The sequence below is a fragment of the Sceloporus occidentalis genome, unplaced genomic scaffold, assembly GCF_023333645.1.
Source record: "Sceloporus occidentalis isolate IW3139 unplaced genomic scaffold, rSceOcc1.0.p SCAF_43, whole genome shotgun sequence".
In the NCBI taxonomy this organism is placed as follows: Eukaryota; Metazoa; Chordata; class Lepidosauria; order Squamata; family Phrynosomatidae; genus Sceloporus; species Sceloporus occidentalis.
Window position 1 is genome coordinate 662059 of NW_028317023.1, and position 26220 is coordinate 688278.

General features: G+C 34.7%; 1 protein-coding gene across 1 annotated transcript; it reads right to left on the reverse strand.

The window, feature by feature from the left end:
- Positions 1-596: 596 nt before the first annotated feature.
- Positions 597-16252, reverse strand: LOC149289652 (nitric oxide synthase, inducible-like). The gene is made up of 24 exons (XM_089490211.1): positions 16166-16252; positions 15448-15596; positions 14854-15016; positions 14484-14575; positions 14150-14291; positions 13765-13904; positions 13139-13313; positions 12493-12594; positions 11554-11748; positions 11110-11192; positions 10821-10965; positions 10393-10497; positions 9936-9985; positions 9575-9749; positions 8734-8866; positions 7233-7311; positions 6537-6718; positions 5107-5270; positions 4335-4545; positions 3674-3761; positions 3285-3406; positions 2259-2407; positions 1686-1880; positions 597-683 (listed from the first exon to the last, which is right to left on the reverse strand). Exons 1-24 carry the CDS (start codon positions 16229-16231, stop codon positions 597-599), a joined length of 3192 nt encoding a protein of 1063 aa, XP_089346337.1. The 5' UTR covers positions 16232-16252.
- Positions 16253-26220: the final 9968 nt, after the last annotated feature.

Genomic DNA, 26220 nt, shown 5'->3' on the forward strand with positions numbered 1-26220 from the left:
ATATCCTTCGTTAATTTAGTTATTCCTACATCCAGAGGGATGTGTTCCATAAGCACTTAAACATGTTGGAACTGAAATATTTTAAGCAATCTAACAAAATCTAATATTCAAAAAAGCATCCTCTGTGTAGATATCAGTAAGCACCAGGCTACAGTTTGAGTTCCTTTATGTTATATATTTTTCTTTATCATAGTAGCCAGGTTTTAAAACAGTTGGGCAGCTGACCTAAAGTTGCCATGTTAAGGGGAAGTCATTGATGCTCACTGTAATAACTACAGATAAAGAAATTCTCTGACAAGGCCTAGTTGCCTTTCGTTTTACTTGTTGGCTAGTATCAGTGGTTACCTATTAGTGATAATAATTGCACAGTTAGGGACTGATATACTTATTTTGCCCAGAAGATGCAATGGCAATTGTATCTAACATGCTTCAGAATGAGGATGTCTTCTTTCATTAATAGATTTCATGATTTTAAACATGTATGTAACAAAAAATAAATAAAAGTTGTAGAATACAGCAAATTTTGCGTAGAATAATTCTACGAGTCTAAGATTGTTTGTGTTGAAATTTAGGTCAACAAAAGCCAAGCAAGGCACTCAGGTAGTGGAAGATTTAAGTCCATTTGTTGTTTGAGGAGATTTATAGGTGGCACCAAATATATCTTCATGATAGCGCATTTCACTCTGTAATAGAAAAAAAAATATGTATCTCACAGCATTTCTTTGTGATTTCCTCTGACTTAGAGCAAATAATTGGTGGCTTGTAGATTCCATGCTGTGCCTCAACTCAATCTACTAAGGCCTTCCCTCCACTAGCCTGGGACAATTATAGCAAACTTTTTTGGGGCACAGGTGTTCACACAAAAATCTAACCTAAACCCAGTGATGACTGGTCTTGCACACAAACTGCTGGGAAGAAGTTTTACCTTTTAAACATGCAACCAGCCCATTACTTAAGTTGGGAGTTTGCAGGGGAGGAACTCCCTGATAACACTATGCATTTTGAAGGACCAATCCTGGTGAGCTTCTTCAGCAAGAAAGGTTGAGGTGGCATATCATAATCCACATCAGTGAGATGACTTTCTAATTCTATTTATCCCGCAATATTAGCTATGTATCATGTAGAGTTAGCTTGGCCCTTCTAGCAGGAGAAACTAATTGGGGATAACCTTTTAGGATAAATTTAAAAAAAAGTTAGGAGCAAAAATGTTCAACTCCGAATGTACAAACCCGAAGCTCAAATTTAGAGAACAGAGGGCATTATCAGTTTTTTATGTATTCAACCCTACAACCATCTGTTGCCAGCAGTGGTGGGTTTAAAGTCATGAAACCAAAGTGGGAGATTCTAAAAAGGAAGCCTGTCTAAAATGTACAAAATCCTGTTTTAATGGTCAAAGGATGGAACCGGAATTAAACAAAATAATCCCATGATGCAGCTTTCTTAACATTGAGTGTTGCACAATTAGGACTCACAGAGGTATGGCGTCACATGTGTACTGATACTCCATGCAGGCAGAAATGCAAATATGGCATGACAAAATGTAGACACTAAGTAGCTAATAATTTATAATAATATTTTCGAAATTACCCAGTACCTTCACTAATAGCCTAGTAATTTAGTTGAGCAAATGTTTTGCAAAAAAAATAGTTTAAAACACTCTCTTATATTATTATATGTGTAAATACCTTTAGTTGGGAGAAATATTTATCTGTTTCCTCTTCATTCAGCCCCTTCTTCTTGGCAATCATGCATTTTAGTGTTTCAGCAACATCCCTGGCCATTTCAATTCCACCACAAACGTACAGATGACCACGTTCCTCAAGGATAATCTTGCACACCTCTTTTTCAAGTTGTCTTTTTAGAATGTCTTGAACATATGTCTGGAGGCAGTGAGAAAAACAGATCTGCTATAGGTAGCAATAAGGTAGATATAGACATATCTACTCTACCTTTTAAACACAAGGACCAACCCAGGACCAGGGCATAGAATAGTTACCCTGATATAAGTGTTTCACAAAGAAATAGTTGAGCAAACACTACATGTATGGTCTCAAACATATGATATATTTAAATTCCAGTAATTAAGTATTAGATTGATGTCTATTAAATATAAAGGTACACAGATGGACATTGTCTTTTTGTGCATGTCCAGAAGATAAGGGGGAAAATATAAATATCTGACAAATCAAAATGCGTCTAAATGCTTGGTGACCCAGAAAAATCATAGGAACGCCAACAGCAAATTATCTATTCCTCACCTTGGCTAAGCCAGGCTGTCTGGAATATGCAGTGTACACCTCTTTCAGTATGCCTCGACTCTTCATAAAGGCTGTTTCTTCCCTGTAGATTTCATCCATCCCTGACTGTTGACATCCAGATAATAAAATCATAGAACGAGCCTTTGTTCCTGCAATTATAAAAACACTTTTTAGAAATATTTTAAATGTATTTCACATTATGGTTTTCCTAAGTATCAAAACATGTCTAACAGGCATTTGAACTAAATTGTAAGTAGAGGAAACAAATTCTATAGCAAAGATGACAGGTGCTGATACTAGGGTTTCGTTACAGAGTAGAGAATTTCTACTGTAGTAGAAATAGTAGAAAATAAGTAAATAGAGTTTATCAATTTGCAGATAATGGTCCATACAAAAACACTATGCATTGCATCAAACTAAAATCCTTTTTACCATATAATAAACGTCAATCACAATTCTTGCAGTTAGAAGTTATAGAGTCGTGGGTAATAGATATTGAAAGTTTAAGGTTGTAAGTATGGCCACGCATTTATCTGCACAGTATCATGTGATACATGGATGACTTTTCCCTTTTAAACCACACATGGTATGAGCTAATAAACTCCTGATTGCTCCATGAAATCCATTACTCCACAGATCTTCATTAGTCATAAGTCTGGGTGATTAATACTGTGCCACTTTATCATTTACCACAAATGGGAGTGCTCCATGTTTGGCCTGGAGGCTTTAGGTGAAACTCTAGTTCTCTGGGTCCTATTGCTCAATTTCGGGGTAACAGGAGCAGCGTTTAGACACGCCCATTCTCCACCCAATTCCAGTCCCACCCCTATACAAATTTAAAGTGTTTGGACTAGCCCTACCCATGTGCACATCTAGCCCCACCCTATATGGCTAGCTCCTCCTCCTCATGTGGTTAACCATGCCCATTGTGAAGCTACTGCCCTCAAAGAGGGAGGACTGTTTCTGGTAAAAACAGGAAGAATACAAATATTTTTGAAAAGTAATTTTTTATGTAATACTTCATACCTTTCTTTTCCAAGTCGAAGAGCCTCTGTTGCCAAAATCCTCTGTATGGAGAAATTCCTGTTCCTGGGCCAATCAGTACACATGGGACTGATGGATTCTCGGGCAGGTGGAATGTATTAACACTATAACATAATTAAATACATAAGATGTATTTATGGGGAAAAAATAAACATTTCCCCAAAGCTTAACAGTTGAAAGCTGATTCACTTCAAATAACCAAAAAGCAAAACTACTCTATTGGATTATGTGCCAGAAATACTTCTTTGTAAAATAACTTCCCAATAACTAGTTTCATGAGACAGGTATAAGGACACTAACATGTATTTGTGTCCTGTCTCTCCCAGATTACAGTAATACAGGTTTGCATGGTACCAGAGCTGTATGTTTACCTTCGTACAAAGCAGGGGACTGTTTCATTGATCTTTACAGTGTTCAGCCATGAGCTACAAACACCATGGTGTAATGGACCCAGACCATCTAGACAAGAAAGAATTATTATTTCAATGGTGGAAAAAGAGGAAACACAACCACAGGCAATTCTTATTCTCCAGGTTATAACATCTGATTGCAAGGCCTTTTGGATAGCCTCAATCTTCAAGTGAAGGAAGCAGCATTTAGTTATTCCTACCCCTGCCTAGTTCTGCATTTTTCATCTTTTTCGTAACAGAAACAGTGCAAATGCTTTGCATCATCTGCTCCCAAAACCACTTGTTTTAACATCTTTTTTTACAGTTTACAGATCTCATGTAATTGGACTTGAGTGTTATTTGTTTAGAACTTGACGTGTCAAGTGTTTGAAATCTACAAGGAGACATTGATGTGGATACGTCAATAAAACGAAACATTTTGTCTGTATATGTTGAATTTCATATAAGTTCAGAAAGATTTAATAATATTTTTTTTTAGATTCTGTGGATGCCGTTATGGTCTAACTTTCCTCCCATACTGATATTTATATTAATCAGTAACCTTTTTAAAGATGCTAAAAATAATTAATGTGTCATTTATACCAAAATAAAGCATTTGCAAAAATAAGTTGTTTTTTTTTACCTTGGGTTTTGTAGTTTACAACAGCAACAGTAAGATGGATCTCTCCAGGTGTCATGTCAGCAGAAGAGCTGATGGAGTAGTACCTTGGTTTTAGAGGTGGAAGCTGGGTTAGCAAAAATGTTGCAGGGACTTTAAGAGAGGGGAATGCTTCTAGTACTTCAAGGAGTGTTGGACAGTAATAGGATCTCCATGCAGTGTATTCAACTACGTTCTGAAACAAAGAATGCCAAAGGAGTAAAAGATTAGCACCTAAGGCAGTGGTGCTTACAACAAAAAAATAATATTAATGATAACTCAGATATTGGCTGACTCATCAATTTTTTGTAGAACCTTACTTTTGACAGCATGCACTTTATCTGCAAGACCTGTCCAAGTATTTATCATTAACTAGTGTGTTTGTAATAGTCTGTCACTATGCAACAATTAATCCCACAATTTCCTGACTCGTGACAACACATGGGACAACATGGTTGTAGATTAAAATACAGTCAAGGTTCTTAACTATTATGATGCCTACAGGTTCAACACCCATTAGCATTGTTTGGCTTGTATTTGGAATTTTGATCCTGAGGGCCTTCTAAATTAAAGACTTTATACAAGGGGCTATTCATTAAAGTAACTTTCACACCTTTTAGTATAACAAAAATGTTTTATCACAGAAGCTGGTGGCAAAAATGACACATCAAACAGTATATCAGACAGCGGTGCTCTCGTTTCTGAATACCCCACCCAATCCCAAAGTACTTAGCGAAACAACTATTTATATTCTTACGTTGCACAATTCTTCAAGTTTCTTTTTATCTGTTTCATCAGAAGCCATCAGAGACAACTTTTTCAGTAACAGCTGTGTTGGCGGAGTAGTTATGTCTAGGAAGTATGTCAGTGCCTGGTTCAGGGAGCATGGAGGGATTTTCTCACTGATTGTCCAGAAATTACCTGAAACCACAGGAAGAGGAAGCCTGTAAGGATACATTTCAAAGTGTTCCTGTGACAGCTCCTAAGTTTTATACCGTTTAGCAATGTTTGGGGTTTTTTCTTTATTGACTGTAAGGATCAGGATGTCGAAATAATTCTCGGAACTGGGACACCATTTTAGCCAGGGAACACTTGATTAATATACATACAGAGATAAACAAAAAAATAAGTTCCAGTCCGTACATTTTGCATGTAATAGAGTTAATAAGAAATGAAGAGCGAGGCACAATTAAAAAAAAGACACATTTAAAAAAGAATTTAAACAGAATATAAGAAAAGATATGCCTAGCTTTTATGTTGCCTCTTTTTGGAAACAAGTTAAAAGTAGTTTGATTGAAATCATCTGACCCCCTTGGCATTTAAAATCAAAGACAACAAACCTAACTATGAGCTCTACACTTAGAACTCCCCAAAGTCTCTTGGAGTCTCCCCAAAGTCTCCATTCTGTTGCAGGTGTCATCTCCTTGTTTAAAAAGAATGGTGTGCTCCTTGACTTTTTGCTAAACATATTCACATAGTGTATAGTACAACTGGCTTAGTTTGTTATGAAACTTTACTTCATTATATTAATCTAATATACCGTACATATTATACGGACAGACATGGTGATAAATACAATGACAGATTCCAAATTACACATTGTCAATGATAACAAACACTGTTTAAATCTCAGTGCAATTATCTGTTATTAACGGATTTTAGGAGGTTTCATGAACAGATCTGATTATCTGAGATTTTAAGGTTTATGTTACAAAACTCATTTTTCAGGTGTAGACCTGGTACATGAGTACGATGAGCTTGAATTTTTTGGTGTTCTGACTCCCTTTAAATATAGACCTGTCTAATTCACTAGAAATATTTTACTCTTTTACTCAACTGACAACTTGAATTGTTAAATATGTCAGTTATGTCTAACCCATAATGAGATTAATAACAAGGTAACAAAGGACACTTCCTGAAAAACCTGATCATTTGAAGCATGTGGGGACTAGTAAGGTGATATGCAGGTGCAATACCATCATGGTTGCCCTGCCAATGTCCACTTTATTGAGTGCTGCAAATGAAAAAAATGGAGATAGATATGGTGGTGATGGCTCCCGTGATGGGATATTACATAGAATTTCTGTTTTGGTGTGGGATCCCACGAAGCTGATAACTAGTCAGATGTATACATGTACAAACATGAAGTTGAAGGAGTTAACCTTAATCGAAATATGATGACCTTACCCTGCTCACTGCGTGTCTCCAGTCGGATGTCCTGATTGCAAGGAGGAGCATCCTTCAGAAGTTTAATTATACTCGTAACTAGCTCTGGCTGGTTGCCAGGAAATACACCAGCATGTTCTCCTGGCAGATACTGTACTTCCTGGCTATTCTCGCAGGAAAGCTTGACAAGCAGGGTGGCACGGCTAAAGAACAACAAGATAGAGCCTCTTAATAGGACTGATTACGTACGGAGGATTTCCTCTCTTTGAGCTAGATCAACAACTGGATTTAGTAAGAAGACTTTTTACATTTATTTATCACAGATTTATTCACTATTGCGTCAATCCTTTAACAGTTGGACAATGTCACAGCGACCTGGTGGCTTAACCAAGTAATTCCATGGCTTCCATATAGGGAAAAATAAAATCATCAACAAAAGGATAAGAAAGTAAACTTTGAAAAACAGTGTTTCCAGCATCCCCTTGATAATAACTACTGTGATATTTCACATACACTAAATGTTTTCCAGTAAGAGTGCATATTATACTTAGTCGATTTACAGAGCAGGGACAGCCTTCATACCCTGCTGTACCTGGTGCCACATGAGCAGAGTGTTGGTATATTATGCTTCTGGGCATGTCTAGGGGAGGTCAAGAATTCCCAGTATAACCTTGTGCCACTAAACACACATCAAGTTACATTTTGACAGCTACTTACCCTGATTTTGGATTTTGCAGGTTTTCTCTAGACTTTAATTTCATTGAGAGGATGTTCCTGGAATGCAGTTTAGTGAGGGCTGCAAACAATTGGATAGAACACATCATTCAAACAGGGTTTAATAAAATACCGAGGGACAGCAGGAGTTTAGTTCTTGTTCACTTACGTATACATTGCCTGTAATTTATAATAATTACGGTATATATGCATGTGTTTTGTATTCAAGGCACAATACACAAAACATTGTTAATGTTCTCAATTATGTTTATGGGAATGGACTTTAACCCTTTGTATTCCACCGAGCTTTTGTATCACACAATAATTAAAGTAATATCACTCAGAGAACAGGAAAATGATACATACCCACATTATAAATTCACCTACAGATAGTTAAGATAGAGTAAACCACATTACTACTTAGCTAAATGGTTTCTTAAGTGCTTCCTTTCATTGGTTATCAGTTAACACACAATCATATAGCCCCATTTTCGTAATGCATGAAGTCTCCACCTTTTCCGCATCTCTACAGTGTGACATACTGTTTGAAAGCCGATGTAAAGACTGACTTGGACATGAGCCAGTTGTGTAAGCATTTATGGGGGTTTTAACTAGGAGCAGAAGTGCTAATTGTTTCCTATACCAACAGTACTCTCCATGATTAGTGATAGCTTTATCTTACTACAGGCCAACTGAGCATTATAGGCCTTATATACATTATTACTGTTCATAAACAACACAAACACGATTACTCCAAAACCTACTAAGTAGCTACCTGCCACTTGTGGTATCCAAGTGGCTGCAAAGAAGTCTTCATAAAACCCTACAACATTAACACTAGATATATCATTAACTTCTGTATCTGTTTTTAAGCAGGAATTTTAATAAAGTGATAAGAAAACTTAAAGGTTCAAATATTATTCAGTATTGTATGAAGGGGCCTGTACCAGCAGATGCCCAGACAGATATAAACATAATATGCCAGTGACAATATAACATTTTTAATGCCAATAGAATTGTATAAGATAAAATGCTACCATGCTTCACCTTCACTGATCATTATAATTTTACCCAAGTTTATAGTTTAACCATGTTGCAAAATTACTGTTTTACATTTACAAAATAGTTATATAGGTTGTGTGATTTGGAGAATCTCCAAGCAGTTTTTTTGTGTTCCTGCAGATACGATGTCATACCCCAGCAATTATGTTTCACTTGACAATGCAGAGACCTCAACAGGAGGGAGAGAGCAGTCAGTGGCAACACTATTGGCCCCTTCTGAGTTCAAAGAGCGAGCCCCACTTGCCCTGCATAAGGGCAGTCCTGTTTGTTCATTACTTCAAATATCAGGACCAATATCAGAACACCTTTAGTTTTATTAGCAAAACCTTTCCTATACGAATTGAGGATTAGCATGCCCTTATGATTACGCTTGGGAACTTCTCATGGCAAAGTTCTCAGGTAGGATTATGCTAGAGATGCCTTATGAAATATCCAAAAATACCTCTAATGTGGTCATATGGCTGGGTTTCATTCACAAGGCGATAATTCTCTGGACTCCAGTTTTCTGTTGAGGTGTAATATTTAGGCAATGTAATCCTTTCTTTGTCTGGAACTTTGAAAGCTTCACATGCAGCCTAGAATATACATATAAGATATAAGATATGTTTTAATGCGTTATCATAAAAACATTGTATTATCCCCAAAACTGATGTGGCTGGTAATGACTGGAGACAGATATCTCTGTTCTAGATAGTAATTCCTATCAATAACCTTTTCTTCTTCCTGGTGTCTAAATATTTTTCTACTGCAAATTCATTAAATGCCACTGTATAGCACATTATAATATGATGCCATACTATTTATAAATACAGTATAATAGAATAATACTAAAAGACAGCTGTATTAGTTACAATTATAAGTTATACATTATAAATAGAAATCATACAGATTATATATATTTTCGAAACTTGTATTGTAATTGTGCAAGGTCTCTGTGATACAAATATCAGAAGATGCTGAATCTGTATAGTTTGGAGAAGAAAGAATAAGGAAGATATAATGGATACTCTTAAATACATAAAACATTTAACTACAAGGAGGTATGGTTGGGGAATGTGAGAGCAGCAGTATGAATGATGAATTTGCATAGTTTCAGTGGCAGATGAACAAAAAGACTATAGGGGATTTAGTAATTCTTACAATAGCTGTATACTAGGCAAGAAAGCAATAATTTAATCCAACATGAGGCCTGTGCGTTTTAGGCACTAGCAAGCTATATGAGATAAATGGCTCTTATCAGGGTGTCATTTTTATGTCCCTATTACACAATAATAAAGAAATACCTTAAACGTATGGACAGCCCAGGTAAGGAATGCCTCTTCTTGTCCATTGAGCTCATCCCCTTCTCCAGTCGGGCTAATCTGAGAGGCTCCAAGCTCAGCAAGCTTCTCTTCCACAGTATGTGCAAATGCACAAAAGTGTGGGTACATGCTAGACCCAAGGCCAAAAACAGCATACCTATGAAAAAAGAGGTGGAGGTATCCATAATAAATGCATTTTGCAGAATACAGAATTCGAGGTTTTGGTACAATATAATGATGCAATTTTACTTTACATTTTTGTTTTACAACGGTCCAGTCTTTGCCATGTATGCTACTATGGTACAATTATCTGAGATTTATGTCTAGGGTTAAGAATTCTTACCTTAACTTATTCTTCATTTTTTTCAAAGCACAGATTGATTTCTTGAATGTCTGTTGGATGGAAGAAGAACCATGTCAGTTAGTATAAGACAACATAACTGTACAGAAATACATTTTGATTTTATTAAAAATACAGACCATATTGTCATCTTTATCATTATTGCAGATCATTATTAACATGCTCAAAGTATTGTTAACCAAAACGTATTTCATTATTATTTGATTATTTAAACTATTTTAAACATATGTAGCACAGTACAGTGGCTCTAAAACTGGTCATGGCGTATAATGTATATTAACTCTATATAACAGTGTGGCAAAACGTTCAAATCCGCTATTAGGAAATAAGCAGCCCCTTGTCTAAGATCATTTACTATTTATCCTATCTTAGAAGCTTATCAAATGTGCTAGGATCCATTAACGAAAAAGCAATATTATTAAGAAAAAAGACACCCTACCTCTCCATTGCCCGGACAGTCTCCATTTCCAAAGGTGCTCGTGACTACCAACAGAAGTGTTTCTTTTTCCAAGCTGCTGATGTTATATTCATCCATACACAGTACCTGAAATACCAATTTCTTTTTGCTTAACATGAAAAAAGTTGCAATTGAGAGCATATGCTACAATGCAGATATATTTCTTTAATGGGATACTACTTTGCTAGTGTAACAAAAAATAGATTATTTTGTAGGACTGTGACCCTTTAAGTGCCTGAGAGCTGACTTGTTGTATATAATATTTCATAATGAATCTTAGACAATCAGTTTCTTAACTATATGAGTTAAATAAACACATTGGGGTAAGAGGGGACAATTCACCCCACATTTGCTTAAAGAAGGCTAGTGCAGTTATAAGGTGGCTGTCTGGATTTAGTGGGGCAGTTCACCTTAGCATTGAAGGCAAAGCTGAATAAAGTGTGCAGTTTTTTGGCAAATGTTTCTGATTTTCCAGTTTCTGTGGCGTAGATGATCGTTGCTTTGGTTCGAGAAGCCATTAGTTTTCTGAAGTGTATGGATGCAAAAAGAACAGCCCTGAAATGGCAAAGATGTGGTTAAGACATGACATAGATTGATCACATTTTCATTATTAAACTGAAGAGGCTTTCAAACATTATCATTCTATTATATTGAACATAGTTAACCAATGGCACCAAAACATATCTAACTAGCTCTTACTTTGCAATAACACTGAACTTGAATTCCTTTCTTTTTGGTTTGCGGCTCTCATCTTGCCACACATGGGTTTTCCAGGCATCGATCTGAAACAAAATTTTTCAACAATAAGAAATGAAGGCAATTTACTGATTACTGTCCAGGGTTATTCTTTAATATTTACGTTCCTTAGTATGTATTTTTTATTGTTTGTGTTAAAAATTGCGTTAAATCTGTTAAGTCTTTTCAGTTAGTATCCCTAGAATCCTAAAACACGAAGAAAAAAAAAAAACACAAGTGGATATTGTTGTACTACTCTTAGAGAATACATATTGTTAAAAAAACTTGTGATAACGTTTAGTGGATCATCAATCATAGTAAGTATGCATGTTACATCTGAACAATGGACATCTGTGGTCTTGAACCTTGCATGAATGTTAACTAAGCAACCAAGCACAATGTTCCTACCTGATAATAGTAAAATGGGCTAAGGATGTAATTGAGCATTTCCTGATGGAAGACAGTGGTGATACTTCCGGATATAGGTGGAACCAGCCAAAGCCAATCGGCAGGACACCCTCCACGCAGCCTGTATTCATTTTCCATATGCTTCATAAATGATTCCACGGCCGAATGGTGATCTGTGATAGTCACATTATGTTTCTGAAAAATACCAGATTATTTTTTTAAAAAACAGGCAGCACTGATGATAATGATATTTAGATATTTTTCAGGAATCACTAAACTCAAACACTTAGAACCCCTAAATATTAATATACATATATATATCAGGATAACCTATGAAATCAATACCACCCATTACAAGTTGGTGTTCTAGATGCTTTTTTACTTTTTTTTGTAAGTTTTATACTTCCAATACTTGACTTTTCTCTTTCACAATGTTCAATGTGTAGCTTCCCAACAAACAAAGAATATAGATTAACCTAATTATATACCACTCATCAAACCAGAAACTCCAGAAAATATTTATACATCCAATAAGGCAACAATTAATGTCCATTATCTGTAATTATGCTCTTCCATTGTTTGTTACAAGAGTTCATTGACACCTTGGTAGGATAGCCTTTTGCAATGCTTCATTTTGAAAGAAGTTAGGCATTGCATTGGATTATAAATACCACATAAAATAAAGTGAACACCAGTGAACCCTTGAAAATTGCAAGTATCGTGGACTTTATATATGTTAAATGCTACTGGTCATGTTGAACTTTCCATATTACAGGTTCCCATAGTCAGCTTTGATTCATTGGCTATGACATCATTTCAGTATATATATTTATTTGTAGAAATGACTACCTATTGATTGATCTATTTATGCTCCTATAGGTAAATCTTAAAAACGGCTTGGTGTCAGATGCAAATATACAATACATAGGCAAAACTTACTTGAAAACTGTACAGAACTGCCACATTGATCTCAACAACAGCTTGATCTTTCCACAATGATGCAACCTTGTGTGTTTCTAAACCCATCCTTCTAGCTATTTCCTGTGGAGAGGTTTGAAATATTAGCAAAGATATTTGTGAGTTCAGCAATTACTTTTCCTTTGAAACACAATACAGTGTTTATGGCTTTATGGGTGGGTCTGGATGATTGCTTTCAACCATTATAAACAGTAATTTCTATATGCGCGCTTCTGAAATTTCTTAGATCTGTACTTGTGTGTGTGTTCTACAGTGCAGAAGTCATCAACGCGTTGTAAGTCATCAATTCTCGGATTTTATCCTTGTGTGCTTGATGCTCCAACACAGCAACATTTTCAATAGTTGACATGTTTCAAGAATCTCAAATTTCAGGTATACTTTTCTCTGCTTTTCCGACTCAAACACACAGTAGAAGCTCACCTGAGACTGAAACCTAAATCCCTACACATATACATAAACAAGGCAGCCCATTACCACGATGATCAGATGACTAGACTGCTGGTTTTATTATATTAACTACTTATTTGATGTTTATTTGGATTCCACTAACTTTCACAATATTGCCTAAGACAGAACTTTCAAAATCAGATAGAAGAAGGGAATTTACCTCAAGCAAGTTAAAACGCTGAACATCGCAAAAGTCCCGGACACCAATTTCTGTTCCCATATACCATCCATTGAATGGGCAAGCACAGAATTCAATGCCTCCAACTTCAAGGAGCATGTTGGCAACTGCTGGCAATGTGTACCATTTCAGATTGAGCTCCTTGAACCAGTCAAACCTTACATAGCAGAACATAAACTATAATTAATGGTGAATGATATAAATATGTATCTATCTAAAGACCTATATCCTCACATAAGAAAAGATTGGTGTCATCACTTGAACAAGTGAAGTGACCTTTAAGTACTGTATGTAATATTTATCTAAAAAAATAATAATCCTACTAAATTTCACATGCATGACATGTAATGTAATTTTATCTACCACATAGATGAGAAATATAAATATGTTAAACAATTACATAAAAGGTGAGAGAGCAGATATGATGTTATACTCAAGTTTTGATGAGCCTTAAGCAAAAAATATTTATGTGGGCCCTTTCTTTAACACGGATAAAAAAGGGAGTAATTATGGATAAAATAATGCAATATTTTGTAACACAAATTTTCTTTCAATTAAGGTCATTAATCTTATGTGGTGTCTGTCATGAGGTCAGGGTCAAAATATACCTTGGATGTTCCATTGTGACTTCAAGTATAAGATCTGATGGTATCTCAAACATTTCTGGATCTTGACCATCTGCCTGGAGCACCAATGGGAGGATCTCAAACCTTTCGTATTTTGGTTTCCATCCAAACTGTATACATAGCTGCAATAACACATACGCACAGATTTTTAAATTGCATTAACATTTGCATCTTCTTTAGGCACCGCTAATTGAAGAATTTACTTTTTTAATGATGTTTACACTTAAAAGACTATTGTATGAACTCTTTCTCTCTATATAGTTAAATGTAATCTCCCAGCATTTGTAGTTTCTATACGCAGTGCATATAAAATATAAATGTTATCAATATCAATTTGTGTCATGCAAACCCCAGGCATTTTACAAACCTCTGTAAACTCCACACTAGCTGGATCACCAAGAACTGAACCATCTTCCATTTCAAATCCTGCATAGCGAATCAGTTGGCTGTTCCACACCCGGAAATCGTGTTTCCCATCTGTCCGTTGGGGAAATACTGTAATTGCTGACCTGTGAATATGTGAATAAACATTTTTTATTAAAAAAAATCTACAAGCAAGCATATGAATTGTTCCTTGAATTCTGATAGGTTAAGATGCAATCCTTCCATCTCTCATCCATAAAACCCATGCACACACATTACAAGCTCTTCCACATCTAAACAGTCCAATTAGTGTGCTCCCATTGTTAAATCCAAATTACCTGATATTTCCACCATTTGTGGCATACTTTATGTGTCGGCAAATGAGGTTAAACATTTCTTTCGCTGTCTTGCAGCTGCGGGCATCAAACACCTTGAAAAGAAATAATGAAATAGTCAATTGTCTAAAATTCCTGTTCATATAGTTACCCTCTCTCCTGGAGGGACTGAAACATAATTTTTTAGTGAAATCTAATATGTAATACATTTTTGGTAATTGTATGAAAATTCCTTGTGTGTCCTTTTTATTGATATACAGTATATATATATATATTATTTTTTTTATTAATTTAATGCATTTTTTAGTGGTAATATATTCGTAAAAAAAATGGAATTCCTAATATGGGCTTGTATGTTGGATATTGTTTTTACCTGTAAATTAGACCATTGTATTCTTCCAATGCACCTGGGGGCATTCCTCCATGCCTGTTTTGCAGCAAAAACGAGTTCCTCATAAGTCAGCTGGTAGGTCCCTGTAGTTTCAATATCCTTTGCAACGGTCTCTAGTCTGTTCAGGTGGTTTTCTATTTGTGGTCTGAAAATACATAAGGTGTCAAAAGATCTAGTACTATCATAAAGTTTCTTATGACAGATATAAGTTGATGTTAACAATTCATAGAACATATTGTTTTAAAGCAATACTGAAGCCAAGGGAATTATATGTGTGATAATTAATGCTGCATAGTATATTTATACATATCATTATCAGTAATAATTTGGCAAGCAGCCTCGTTCCCTGTACCTTTTGTTTTCCCCTAGTGCCCGTATGGTGTTTTATCTATATATGGAAAGTGCCTGCTCTAATTTAGGAAACATTTATGATTATTATTTACTTAGCAAAGTTAGCAGAGGAATCCTTTTTTTTTTGTAAATAACTCTTATAGTGTATCTTCAGACAACTTATTAAATCAATGCAATATTCTACATTTTCAGAACAGGTAATATTTAAAGTAAAAAACGTCTTACTCTTTGAAGGAATTATAATATTGGTTAATGAATTCAATGGCTTGCGGTAATACAACATCTGCTGGCTGTGGCTTCTCCCTTGGACCCCTCGTGTATGTCTTAGGGTTCATGATTGACCCCTGGCAGACTTTAGATTGACAACTGAGGTTCTGAAAAGTAAACAGTTTCTTAAGCATTTAACATTACAATAAAAATAATACCTACTTTTTAGTTAAACAAGAATGGTATTTAAAATTGATTTCCCAAAGAACTGCCTGTACATTTTGTTAAGTTTTTTTTTAGAATAGATTCAGTCTTCTATTCATGAAGCATATTATGTATGCATCTAACCACTCTCCTTTCTCATTATTACTTATATAAAACATTACAAAGACTGAAAAACATGTTCTGAGCACAACAGGCATGCAACAAAGGTGTAAATGTTTTATTATACTATGTTAAAAATATTGATTTGTGTTTGCAAAGTGAACAGGTAACATAGGTAGCTTTATTCTACATTATTTAATGTATTTGGGGTACGCTAACATTTGGCATATAAAAGCCACGTATAAAACATATTTTAAACATCAATGTTGTTTTATGTAAGCCATATATTAAGTTCATTAAAAAAAATATCGCATTTGATTAAACAAAGTCAAAAGTTGAATCCAGAATGGCTTTCCTTAAGTAAAAATGAAAGGAAACATTGATTTTTTCCCTAAATGGAACTTATTCATACCTTCTGTGCTTTGAGATGCAATGTGTCTTGTAGAACCTTTCCATTTTCGTAATTCTTCAGCTTCATGTATTTTGGACAAGTTACATTTTTATGGAAATGTTTGAGGTTTTCTGGAACACCCTTGAAGAAAAAAACAAACAAATAACATATTACCAAAAAGAAAATGTGTTAAACAATATAAAAAAACATTATAAATTAAATAACTGGAGGATTTGTAATGTACAGAATGTTCCATTACAGTATTGTGTTATGTATATTTAAGGCTTTATTGATAGTTATGTTATATTTTTAATATTGTTATCTATAAAGCAAAAGCACTTGTTTGTGTACACAATACAAATAATATTAAATGTCTAGGTTCTTGTATGTGGGGTTTTTTTTAGCCTATACCTACCTCTGATGTAGATTTCATTTCAGTTATATCTGTTTGCATGATATTGAGCTTGGCATTTTCTGGTTTCAAAGTCCTTTAAAAAAATAAATTTGCAATTTAATTTATTGAATACCCATTTCAATACAAATCTGAGCTTTTGTTGCACCTGACATGTTAAAATGATGGTTAGTGTCCTTTATGGTGCTCCCTTGCCATGTCTACTAAGCAATGCAGCTCTTTTAAGTACTTCTTATTTTAAGAATCTACTTAAACAAGTCATGATGAGGATGCTGGGTATATTAAGACACAGCTAGGCATAGGTACCCAGCAGAACTCCAGGCGCAACAAAAGTATAGTCACATTCATTGGAGTTATTGAACAACTAAAGGGAGCCATAGACAGCCGAACTTCAATCTATTTTCAAGTATGAACAAATCAGGGAGTGTCATCTGGAAAGCGATTTTCCTGTTCTAAATTACATCACGCTGGAACACAACGCATGCGCAATTTGATATGATAAGATAAGTCTTCCGTGTCTTTTGCTTTGATCACTTTAGTACAGGAAATGAAAACTGTATTCAGCAATAATCCATTATTTATACTGTTCAAACTGCTTCATTGTTGGTATATGTAGTTAGCACAACATTGGTGCAGCAATTTGAGTCATTATTTCAATAATAATAATAATAATAATTTCATTTCCACTGATTTGCTTCTGAAGTGAGAAATCGTGCACATATTATCAAGGACTATAAGTGCTTTCCATCCTTTTTAAAAGTCTAGGAATCATCAAAGATATTAATTCTAAAGAACAACTTTGATTCTCAGGGAAAATACAGCTAGAACGACCTCGCAAACATCTAGCCATGAGGGACACTGGCTGGCTTAGCCATCATGGTATTCTGTCTTTGTATCCATCATTTCCACTTACCCACTGTTTGCTCCTAAAATGTATATATATATATATATATATAGTTATTATTCTAACTTCAAAACGTTTTAACGTTTCCATCTAAGTGGTAATCTAAATGTATATTTCTCTCGCTGCATAATAAGCAATACATGGGAAGAATAAGTTATTTTGTAACATAGTATGTAGGCTATTGCTACTGGTGCTCAGCTATACTGAATATTAAACAAGATCAAGGACCAAAAAATAGGAGATTTTAGAAAAAAGAAAAGATGGGCAGACTAGATGGACCAAATGGTTCTTAGCTGCTGTCTGGTTTTATGTTCCTCGTGCTTTTAACTTAACATACAAACACACCATAGGGCACAAGACAGCTAAGGGAAGGTCAGATTTTTATTTAACTGTGATGTCAAAAAAATGGCATGACTGTTCCTTTAAGATAATGAAACTAAAGCATGAATGGACAGGAGGCCTGCAGGCCAAATTTTTCTGGAGTTCAGCCATTTCAAGGCTGGGGTTTATAGTGGAAAATGCCTATTGTTTAGACAGCCTGGAAATCCGCTTGGCACTGATGGGAAATTATCAAACCTGTTCACATAAAAACATCTGGAAAGAGACATTAGTAAGAAACAAAACTACTACTGCTATAGGATATATATCTGGTCTAGAAACAGTATGAATGTGTTTTACTCTACGCACTTTGATGTGTACTGGGAAATTAAAATCGTGGTAGGATTATCAGGGGTGTTAGAAAGACAGAGAAGCTGTGGTGGGGTAATAACTCTTTCAAGTTCAACATTAATATTTTTCCCCCTTAAACTAAACCCATAAGTGCTAATTTTGAAGAGTTCCTTAGTTGAGTTTTGTAACGTGTTATTGTGCCTAAATCAATAGCTGGCTTTGGGCATAAAACCTCCCATAACATTGCCCAACAGTTTTTGATTCATAGGCAAATGGACACTTGTCTGGCCAAATTAGATTCTGATTTTAGTCAGGTCACATTTTCTAGATATTTTGAGACAGCACTTCCAGATACTTCTTGTCAACAGTGTTTATATAATACTAGAAATGCTGATGTAACGCTAGTTTTCTAGCTTACAAAGTACAGAACAATACATGACAATACAAACAAAGACATTTTGACTCACAAAGGTTTAGATTCTGTTAGTGGGACAGGTGCCAAAATGAGAGGCTGAGATACATATAGGTGCCAAATCAATACCTGATGATATATGCAATCGAGGTATATGTGAGTGGTCTAAAACGTCTGACCATAACTATTAAATAGTTACAACAATGGGCATGCTTGCCAATTTCATATGACTGTAAATGGCAAAAGATTAAAATTTGGCTCTTCCATTAACTGGAATCAGCAAGTTTAGAAGAGGACATGGAGGGTTGAAAAAACAGATCACACATAGTTAAAATAAATGGCACTACAAGGTTCAGTATTTGCCCTTTCATTACAGCAGACAAAAATACTTAAATTGACTTAGATGCCAAACATAGAACACACTTGAATATACCGATATTATTTATGATATATGATATATATTAACAACTAATAATAACCTTGCATCAAAATCCTGCTATACGTACTTTTTTTCATAAAAATTGGTGCAAAGTATCTATTGGACCAACTTTCATACAGTATACATAGCTAAGAAAACAGATAATACATGCTTAATACTGAAATATCAATAACAATCCACAGAAATCAAGTCAAAGTCAGTTCACATTAACTTTGTAGTTTCTTTAAGGTATCTTAGATGAACATAGATGGCTCAAACTACAACCAGAATGGCTATTTCATTAGTTAATCCATCCAATTTCATTTGTAAGTTCTTTTTGTAATGGGCCAATGGGTTATCTTAAGAATATTAGATGTTACTGTTATGGTTATAAATGCTTTACCTGAATGTCTTTTCCACGTCCATATTATTGTTATTGTTAAAATCCGTAACATCGTAAGACGTTTTTTCCTTATAGTTTGCAGATTTCATGAACAGCTTCCATGGGCACATCATTTTTCAAGTATTGGTTATTTCTTAGACTGAAAGTGCAGAAAATAGCCTTCTAAAGAGGTTGGTCTGTTGGGTAAAAATAGACTTTGGTTGAAAAAAACGGTCCAAAAAAACCCCTGCAAAACACCACTTTACCACCACAGGAAAAGGCCTTTTTCTCACACTAGATGAGACGAGAAACATCCTCTTTGCACTTAAAATAAATGACCTTCTCAAGCGTCCAATATATTCTACACTGATGTCTGTAATAGTGTATCGTACTTCCTGGGGCTTCTCGCATTTAAAAAGATGGTGGCTACTGAGTTTTTGTTTTAATTAATTAATCAGCTTTTCAATTAGTAAATACAAAAACTACACAGAAATACATTTTGGGTGATTCAACTAAGATACCGGTTTATGCTTATTATAATCTAGCACATACTTTTTTGGTATAAAAGCATAGGATACATTTCATCTCCATAGTATATGATTAGGAATACATTCCTAATCTATTTTTTTCACTAGAGTATTATTGTCTAACTCGTATTCTTTTCTTTTCTTTAATATTGTCTTACACTATTTCCTTTCTCTTGGTTTTTGTTCTCATTCCAGTAACCTCAGCTTCTGGTGCACTCATGAAACCACTAGTACCATTTTTTGTCTGTAGGTAGATTGCACCATAATGCATGGTTTCATACAGGGTTGGCCCTGACATATAGGCAATAAAAGTGGTTGTCTATGGTGCTCAGCTGGTGGAGAGTGCATCCAACACGTTGTCTCTACAGAACATAAAGACATAAAGACATAGCTTGTCTAAGACACATAGCTTGTCTAGGGCACATAGCTTGTCTAGGGCACATAGCTTGTCTAGGGTACTAGAAACAATTTAGAAGAATAATTTTTTAAATAAAAGCTACCAGATCACGTAATTCTGTGCCATTACTCAGTGTTTGTTTATATATGACATCATTGATGCCCCATGCATGCTGAGATGGGACACAGTAATGTCCACTGACTGTTCTGCCCACAATCCTGTCCCAAAATTATGTCTTAGGTTATTACCCCCAATTGTCACTGTCATGTTACTCTGATGCCCCAAACACTTAAAATGAACACCATGGATACTGAACATGTATCCGTCTGTCCAGCGTTCCGTTGGGGCTCATGGTGATTGGTTGGCTTCATACAGGAAGTGGACTTTACAATCCGTTAAATGAGTAAAGTGACATCATCAGCGACATTCTGACATCATCTTAGTACATCGGTCACTCACACCTTTTGTTTTCCAAGACAGGGTAATTATCAGCCTTGTGAAAATCCATATATACTCCCTAACCTATTTGACGTATCCTGCTCTGGGTTTCCTTCACCCAATTTTGAAACCCGAGGGAAATTTAGTATAGCATTACTATTACATTAAACACTGTATTTTCCCATTGTATTAGTCAAACAGAAACTTATTCCGAAGCATTTGAGTTATTTATTAGCACATTTTATTGTGAGTCACAGGAACAGGACTAACATGTTATGCAACACAAGTCTGCGAATGCAATATACTGATATTCCTTCCTACTGATATCATATACATAATATATATCACCCTCCCCATCAGAAGAAAAACAAAAATAATAATCTGTTCCTTAAAACTGTGGGTGGTAAAATTTGTTTTATTTTTTAGTTTTAGTAATTATTTTTATGAATAATAAACTGTCAGTTTAAAGCTGTTGTTGGTAATTGATTTGCTAGTGTTTATGGCGGCTTTGTATTCACAAAACAAAATAAGTGATTGTCACGGAAGCCTCCATGCCCTGGACTCCTGTATTTTATTATATTTTTAAAATCTACAAATTTTTAAACAGGTACCAATGTTTTATTTAAACAGTTCTCTTTTATGAGATGCTAGATAAGTAAATTAGCAAAATGCCGTTTTATCCACAATATTGCTTTATTAAGAGATATAACACTAACCTGCAGGGCAGTCTTTGGGATCCGATTTACAAGAGTGGTCTTGTCTGAGTGTCCCTTGAATCTAAAAGGTTCAAGAATGATTATAACATATGTATATATACGTTATCAGTCTCCCCTCTGCTAGAAATGACATGCTTCATTGATGTTACTGGTTTTCTACTATATACAGAGGTCCATTAAAGATGCAAAATCACAGTGGGGTTTATTTATAATTTGCAATTCTAGAGAAATTTTCAAAAGAAAATGTCTCATCAACATAGCAAATTAACCGATTAAAAAAAATTATACTACAAATGCTCTTTTACAAACAATCCATATTGGATTACACCCCTGACTTTCTACTGTTTACAGTACAGCAATATTTTAAAGGCTTTCCTTATTAAGACTAAACACGTCATTTGTGAAGACAAGTTGCGATGAAGTTGAAGATATTTATTGGTACAAAAATATACTAATTAATTAATTAATTTGAAAAAATTCAAGTATTGGCTAACTTTTTAGTGCAAAAAAATATTCTATTATAAAATACCAAACTTTGTCACCTTTTTAGGTACTTGCTACAACCTAGCTGAGGCAACCAGAAATTGTTTCTTTTGTAAACCTTTCCCGATATGTTTTACTTCTCAGAGCTAACTGAGTAAATGTCTCCAGGTGTAAATAGTTTGAATTCTCCATTGTATTCTAAAGAATAGCTAAGATCGAATTTACCTGTTTCAGATATCTTCAGGAATCAGTAGTTTGTTTATTTTGCAGGAAGACAGAAGCAATAATTTTGCCTGCAGCTAGTTTCTTTCTTTCAGTTGGTTACCTGAAATGACATTAACATGAAATGTTTCAAGGAAAAGCAGTAAAAATAGTTAATTTAGTTGTAAAGCTCCTTTTGTCTTGTAGTGATGTATTGGGTTTACTCAGGGAAATGGTGCATGCATTATTGATTTTTGTAGAAATCTTCAGAATTTTGGAATATCTCTTCCTTTTCAAAGTCGACCCTCATTTATCATAAGATCTTCCATATCCCCGGCCAGTGAACACATGCAAGGTATGGCTGTTAGGGAAACCTAGCCTCTGTACCTAGCCAAATGAAGAAGAAGAACAGGTGGCGTTCTATTAACACAGTACTGTTCCTTCTCATGTCTTATCGTTCCAATCAACAGAAGCAATGGAATGTTATTATAGTTATGCGATTCACCTTGCATTTGGCTTCAATAACACACTTATCAAACACTGCTTGCTTCTCTGACCTGTGGAGAAAAGGGCATGACTGCCCCTCCACTATAAACGAAGCTTAATGAATATAAGCAGTAATGCAGTAAAATATATATTATATAATGCAATGCATCCTAAGCTAAAATAGTTATGTGTAAATGTGTTTATCTGGACTGTGGAGTAATATGTCATTAATTAATACTATGGAGGAGAGAACTATATACGGATATAAGAGAAGAGATTGAAAAAACACTATGATACTAATTATGTGTTCTCAAATCAGGTGTTGAAAATAAACGGAGCATAAAAAAGTTAAACGACAACTTGTTAACAGCTTAAATAACAACATACATTTTATAACATATTGCATATCTGCATACACAGAGTGTCCCAACAGAAATATGACAAATATGCTATTAATTATGAATACATTTTTTGGCAAATCTAGTTTAAGATGATATTCTGAGCCTTAAATGTAGTTTTTCTCCTAACACCATGTGCTAGGGTAAAGTTACTGGCCATATGCTGTTTAAGGTCTACACTTACTAATACTATCAATACAATACGAATAAATCTTTACAGAATATAAAGGTTATTCTGCATGTCCTGATGTATAATTATTTCTTAGCCAGTGGATGTTCATTTAGCCTTTACAACAAGAGACAGTGAAGCCATTTGGTGGAGTTTGCAAATTAAAAATAAATAAAAAATGTTGAGGGATAGAGAGATTGGTCTCTACAAAAGCCATTTGTATATGTACTTAAAGGGACACAAACACATAGGGAAGCTGAACTAACTAAAGTATTTAAATTCATGTTAAAAATATTGTTTTGATTTCCGATTTAAATCTAATCATATATACTGTATTTCAGAGAAAGACTATTGTAAAGGGTCACTATTGCTTTGATTAGGATGTATGGTAAGAATAATATAGGAGTCTAAAAGTAATATAAAATAATTAGCAATAAATATAAATTAACAAGTTACTGATAAACAGCAATTCTATCCAATATTACAATCTACAAACTATCATCATATTATCAATCCATATATTAATATTTGAAAATGTATTTTTGAAATTAACCTATAAAATAATACTAATATAAACACGTTATTATTACTATGAAATCCCACAAGGTTAAAGTATCTCACAATAAGTATCATCATTTCATTGATTAATGTATTATAATCATTATTACTTACCGCTAATTATTATTTCAAAAAGATTTGCCATAACTTATCCTGAAACATTATTTATAAAATGAATACAATATATCAAATAATAAATATTAAAATACATTGAGATAGTGTGTTTAACAATCAGACTTACCTGGCTGGCTTTCTGTGCACTGAGTTTGCCTTTTACAGGTTAGGATGTAACAGAAGGTGGATGTGGAAGCCTTTTATATGTATATAATTCCTGCCCTGAAGATGTTTCTTTCACAGAATATGCAAAGCAAGCCAGTCAATAATAAGGAGGAAAGTCCCTTTGACAAAGACATGCTTCTTCCCTAGTGATGTGATTTTGTTATTTTTATTGCATAGTTCCATTTCATTTCCACTTTTGTGTTTTCATTTTATTTTGGGGGTGAACACTGAAAAATGTTTAGGATTCAGATAACTAATCCTTGACGTAGAGAGATGGCTTATATAATGACTTAATGAGACAGCCAACCTATTCTAGTTAAGTGGGAAAATGCTTTATTTCGTTTATGTAAAACAAGCAGGGCCAGCTGAGTATCATTGAGATTAAATGCTTATTTGAAGGTTTTCCTCAACCATATTAGTGTATAGTATCACATACCAAGAACCCAAGAACAGAACTGATCTCTAACCTCTAACAATATAACAGAATGCCTTTTCCCATAAAAGATGGATAAATAGGTAGGTAGGTAGACAAACAGATGCTTCTGTTTGAGAGAGTATGAGTGAATGTGAGTCAACGTGTTTCGGAGGAAAATTCTGAACTTTTTGCTTAGTTTTCACCCGATTCGTGGGGAGTCTTGCCTCATTTTTGTGGCTTCGTACTGATCGCCAAATTTACCAATATTTGGTAAATTTGCAATATTTACAAATTTCGAATGCATAAGCATTTATATATAGTAAGTGTTAACCCCTTTGCGGCAATGTATTCAAGACAAAGCCCTTACACGTATGGGCTGCTTTAAAAAACCAGCAATCGCCGCGATTGGCAGCTTTGCAGTGAGGCTAACGGAGGATATTGGGAGGAAAGCCCTCCCTTCTAAAAAAAAATGGCCGCCGCCAAACCAATCAATAAAGCGGCCGGCTTAAACAAAGCTTAGGAAGCGATCAGCTATTGCTTCCCTACCCCGATCGCCTTGTGATTGCTCCGTTCACAAGATGCCAGTGCCAACTGAAATGCTAATGAGTTCACAGAGGGTCTACTCTTGAGCTCACAGGTACTGCATTCAACCATGCAAGTCAATGGAGCCCAGCTCACTAATCACAATGTGATTAGTAAAATAATGAAAAATAAATAAAAAATAGTTAAAAAAAGAAATTTGGTAACATGTAAAAATAATTCCCCCCTGATGTCACCATCAGGTGAAACCACCCAGTTCCAACCCCCCCCCCCAAAAATATATATATATTAAAATATATATTCTTTTTAGGAGAATGCTAAAATTAGCGCTATACGTTCACAAAAATCGTCACATAGAAAGGGTTAAAATATTGGCTTTTGAAATGCTCTGGGATGTTTTCAACTATATATAGTTTGATGGGATAAATTAAAGTGGCCAGCTTCAAATATGTCCTAAATAGGACATGGGGGAAGTATGACTGTATTTGAAAAAAAAAATTTTTGAAATAGCAGTATGCTACTTGTACTTATTACCCTATAATGTGCAACAAAACATAAATCTCCAATGTATACTACAAGTTAAAAGAACTTCTTCTCGTTAAGGGATTAAATAATATTAAAGACAAATCAATAATAATTATCTCTTACACAAAAGGCAGATTGGCACACATATGGGAAAAGAAAAAGGCAACAAGTATAGATTGTATATAATGTTTATCCTCTGTTTTGTACAGAAATGAGTTTCTTGTTGGCTGAGGGAAGTCAACCGTAGGTCGAGATGATCAAGAAAGCCTGGTCAAGATAGTATTTGATCTTTAGCACTAAATATGTGTGCTAAAATATTTTTAATGATTAATATTTTATTAAACTAAACTCTTGCAATGAAACATGTATCCAATGAAAACTAAGTTTTGATTTTTCATGATTCCACAGGAAGTCTGGTCTCCATCACTGATGCATGCAAACTGCTAACAAAACCAACAATCTGTCTGATATAATCTAAACTTAAATCTCGAAACTCTTTTTTTATGTTTACTTTTTACTGGACACATTGGAAATCTTTATAGAAGAAGAGATCTGGCCCTACATCCCACATTTTACTTTTTAGTCTACTTAATATACCTAAACAATTCAATATACAGAGCTGAAGAAACAATATGTGTATTTATTAGAAAGCCCCCTTGCATGTGCACTATGGGAGCAATGATTCTCATTTCCTATTTTTGGGAGACACATGATATTCATAGAAACATAGAAAGTGACAGCAGATAA